At 40.4% G+C, this 4671-nt stretch overlaps 1 protein-coding gene across 1 annotated transcript; it reads left to right on the top strand.

The window, feature by feature from the left end:
* Positions 1 to 539: 539 nt before the first annotated feature.
* LOC106817049 (putative nuclease HARBI1) lies at positions 540 to 3230 on the top strand. The gene is made up of 3 exons (XM_014821694.1): positions 540 to 621; positions 1298 to 1965; positions 2383 to 3230. Exons 2-3 carry the CDS (start codon positions 1616 to 1618, stop codon positions 2414 to 2416), a joined length of 384 nt encoding a protein of 127 aa, XP_014677180.1. The 5' UTR covers positions 540 to 621; positions 1298 to 1615; the 3' UTR covers positions 2417 to 3230.
* The last annotated feature ends 1441 nt before the right edge of the window (positions 3231 to 4671 follow it).

Here is a 4671-nt window from a genome sequence, read left to right as displayed (position 1 = left end):
ATTTACGACGCTAAACCTGATGTTTAGTCTCTGGTGTATGCGCAGAAGAAACTCGGAAACTCAGAAACTCGGAAACTCAAAAAGTCGGATGTCGTTTCAGGTCTTCCATAATAGCTTAACGTATTCGTAGAGTTTCTGTTTGATGACGAGGACGAGATTCTGCCACCATCGTTAGATTTGCGCAAGGAAGCCACGGTGCTCGTAGTTGCCGCCCAGCCTCATCCTTTCAAGCCTAGGATCATGTTCTATGCTGATGTCGTGATGTTGTATCAGCGTACACAACATTGACGACTTTAAAAAAATGTCTAGATCGAGGTAGGCCGGCCTATTGTCAATTATAACCAACTAGTGTAAACAACAGGATAATGATTGCAACTAATAATTATTTAGTAGCATAAATTTGAGCCACCTAATACTATGACTAAGAGTATATTAATAGTATTATATTATTACTATATAATATAGGCCCTATATAAATAATAAAATATTAATATCATCAGGTGATCGTCAGCCCAGGGTTGTCTTACAAATATTTGAGGTCCCCAGAGCATAATAATAAGGCAGTGGTTACGGATCCACACGTGTATCTTTAGCAAGATACACACCTGTATCTTTACATGGGTAGCAGTCCCATTTTTTGCTATTATCTCGGTAGTGCTAATATTTTCGCCCTCCGTTGCTGCATTTACTAACAAATCTAATGATATATGTAATCATTGCAAACTTTAAAGGATAAGTGTCGAGCTTTTCAGCTAAAGTAACTAAAATTAATTGTTCACATACAATAATCTAGTCGGTACCTAGAGTAATAAGTTGATTAAGTCTAAACATTATCAGTAAAGCACAAATCGCAGAAAAGTAAGTCCGCAAAGAACCTCCCTGAAAATGTTGACACGCGTGACGTACTGACGTATATCTCCGATATATTTAAGTGTGGCTGGGATATTTTGAGGTTTAAAAGCTCGAGACTAATGTGAGTTCATTGAGTATTTTGACGCATGCATCATTTTACTTGAGTAAAATTACTCACGTGTGCGCCAGGCTTTATGCACAAATAAAACAGTTGGAATCTTGAAATCTTTATCATTCTACTAGTATGTATCTGAAGCATTTGACTCGACATTTCCCACATTATTTACCCAAACGTGTCTAGCTAGTAACCAATGTTTATCATACATTTTTCCTTCTTCTTACACGAGTACATTTGCATCTAATTCTATATAGCATTTCAATTCTGAATGTATTCACACATTACTGTTTATAAACACATGCTGACATAGTTTTATTTTCATTTAAGCAACTGCTGAGCAGCTAGCCAGAATTGTTGGTTCCAAGATGAGAACCAGAGAGCATGGATGCGGTCGGCTAACGATTCCTGTGGAGAAACAATTGCTGATCGTGCTCTACTTCATGGCAAACCAGGGCAGCATCCGGAGAATCGCTGACAAATTTGGAGTGTCAGACTCGTCAGTCCTGCAGGCCAGAAGAGGTATTGTGGATGCCCTAAACTCGATGATGGGTGTCTTCATCAAGTGGCCAACTGGCAGCGAAGCAAACCGCGTAAAAAACTCATTTGAAAGGAAGCGAGGCATACGTGGAATAATCGGTGCCATCGATGGCACCCACATCCCCATTCTTGCTCCCCAACACATGCCTGAGGGCCGAGGCCTATGTGAACAGAAAGGGGTTTCACTCCATCAACGTGCAGGCAGTGTGTGACGACAACATGTTCTTCACGGATATTTATGCCAGGTGGCCCGGTTCCGTACATGATGCGAGGGTGTTTGCCAGCTCTCCTCTCGGGCAGTCACTCGGTGAACGGCCGCACCAGCAGTGTCCAGGGGACACATTCTTAATAGGTGATGCAGCCTATCCACTATGCCCCTCGTTGCTCACTCCTTTCCGTGACACTGGGCGACTGACGCAAGATCAGAAAAACTATAACTACGTGCACAGCAGCAGCCGCATGGTTATAGAGCGTGCGTTTGGCCTATTGAAAGGCCGCTTTAGAAGGCTAAAGCTCATGGAGGTGACAGCGATCAAGGAAGGTGTCCACGTTATCACTGCTATTTTTGTGGTGCATAACATTTGCCTGATTGCAGAGGATGAGGAAATAGAAGAGTTTATTGACAATGATAACTCTGAGGATGCAGACTCCACTGTATGCTTGGCATCAACTCCTGGTCTCGGATCCGGAAACACTGCAGGATCCCTGAGAAGACAGGCCGTGGTAGATAGCTTGGGGTGTCATATTTAATCATCGGGCATTTATCAGACAACCCCTGGGATGTCACATATGAAGAGTTGCATGATATTTAATGATTAGTTAGATAAGTTGCATAATGTTCCACATTTTCAGTGTTAACAGGGAGGGTTTTTATCATCACATTTATTTACTCGACTTAAACACATCTAGAAATGCAGATAACATCTGCATTTTCTCGTTATGCATCTCATTAGAGCCAGCAGTAAAATGCGGCCAGATGTTACGGGCGTCATTGAGGACATTTTCCACGTCATCAAAGAACACCCATGTTTTCCGACCATTGCCGGATTTGGCGTTGTGGTCAACAACACTTTTATACTTTCTGACCAGGTTTTTCCAATTTGTTTTAACCTGCAATCCTGTCACCTGAAGGATATTTTTATATTGTAGTATTGCAATGACTCGTGTGATTGTTTCCAATGTCGTTATGTTACGTGTGTAATTGTAAGATTGCAAGTTTCAACAGACAACAAATCGTATAAAATTATTGAGATATTTGAATCTAATTTTTCTAGTTTTATTCATCTTACTACTTACGATAGTAGTTACGATAGAGTTAAACAGTTTCGCCCTAGCTGCTTACTTTTGAGATTTTATCTAAAAACATGCATGTAAGATTACCACCAACATAGGTCTTCATAGTCCAACCGCAATTTGTTCACAAACCCTTTTGTTTGGGGTACGTGATGAGTTGAATTTATCGAGATTTGATTCCCGAAGTCTAATCAACTCTCGTGTGGCCCCCTCGCTCCACACACAATCAACCTCTGGCTGACTACCTGTGGGAGCTATTCAAGAACTAATGAATCATACGAAAGGAGTGGATCCTACAGATGGGAAACTTGCCAAATACTGTTTAAATTGATAACACACTTGCTAGTGTTGTACAAACAGAAAACTATTTGCTGTATGTAAGCCTGCATGATATATAAAAATATAATAATCTCTGATTTTGAACTTGAAACATTTTGTTGAAACATTTTCTTGCGTAAGACAGCAAGTTATAATTTGGTTAAAGTAAAAAAGTTTGATTTCATGTTCATGGTAAAGAAAATTAACCTGCGCTAGTATAAAAATAATAACAGGCCTGTGTAATGATATCGATCCAGCTGTCGAGTAGTCAGCCTCGGTTTGATATCAACGTATGACGTAAGACCAGATGTACTCGCTCTCTTGTGTAACCACCATCTTTATAATAAAAACGGAATCTTGCAGTGTTGCAAAAGTGTTATATTACATGGTATCAGATGGACTGAAGCCCAGAAAAGTGACATACAGAGATGGATAGACTCAGAGCACCCGAAAAACTGTGTTTCACAGGAAATGTGAGCGAGAATTGGCGAAAATTCAAGCAAGAATTTGGCTACTATACAGTCGCTACAGAAATAGACAAGAAACCTGACAAGGTAGGCCCTACGCATTTCGTTGAGGAGAGAGAAGAGGCAATTGAACTGTATAATACGTTTGTATACGCTCATGATAAAGATCAGAACGATCTATTAATGGTTCTTAAAAAATTTGAGGACTATTGTACACCTAAGAAAAACATAACGTATGAACGTCACCAGTTTTTCACACTGGTACAGAACCTAGGGGAGACAATCGATCAGTACGTGACTGACCTTCGCATGAAAGTGAAAACGTGCGAATTTGAAACATTGGCAGACTCTCTCATTAAAGACAGGATCGTATGTGGCATAAACAATCCAGTTGTGAAAGAGCGTCTTTTGCGTGATGCTGATTTGACACTTACAAAAGCAATTGACACGTGACGTGCATCAGAGATCAGTAAGACACAAATCAAAACACTGTCATTGGAGACTGAAAAATCGGTCCAAGCAGTGAATTACAAAAGTGGTAAGCAACCACAACACCCACGTGGAGCCACTGGAGGTGCTAGACCGAAGACGTTTAATGAAAAACAAAAACTGGGTACGCCGAGAACAGGTTCAAATTCGAGTGATGTTTACAACTGCAAGAAATGTGGTAGGAAACACAGACCTAGAAGTTGTCCAGCCTATGGTCAGACGTGTTTCAAATGTAAACAAACCAATCACTTTGAAACTTGTTGTCCAAACAGAAATGTACACGTGGCATAGAACACATGGCAGATGTAGATTTTGAAATGGAAAATCTCTTCATTGGTGCAGTGACAGAGAAAAAATCTGATGGATGTTTTGTCACATTGGAAGTTCAGAACAAGGACATTCGTTTCAAAATAGACACTGGATCACAGGCTAACATTATTCCATTGGATACATTCCAAGAAATGGACACTAAAAACATAGTTGTTGAGAAACCAACATCAGCACACACTAGCTATTCAGGCGACAAACTGAACATAGTTGGAAAGTGCAACATGAAGTTTCGTGGCGCGAATATGGACTTCTACATTGCAGACACAG

This window comes from Priapulus caudatus, unplaced genomic scaffold (assembly GCF_000485595.1).
Source record: "Priapulus caudatus unplaced genomic scaffold, Priapulus_caudatus-5.0.1 Scaffold1576, whole genome shotgun sequence".
In the NCBI taxonomy this organism is placed as follows: Eukaryota; Metazoa; Priapulida; class Priapulimorpha; order Priapulimorphida; family Priapulidae; genus Priapulus; species Priapulus caudatus.
This window is presented reverse-complemented; position numbering and strand designations above follow the sequence as displayed.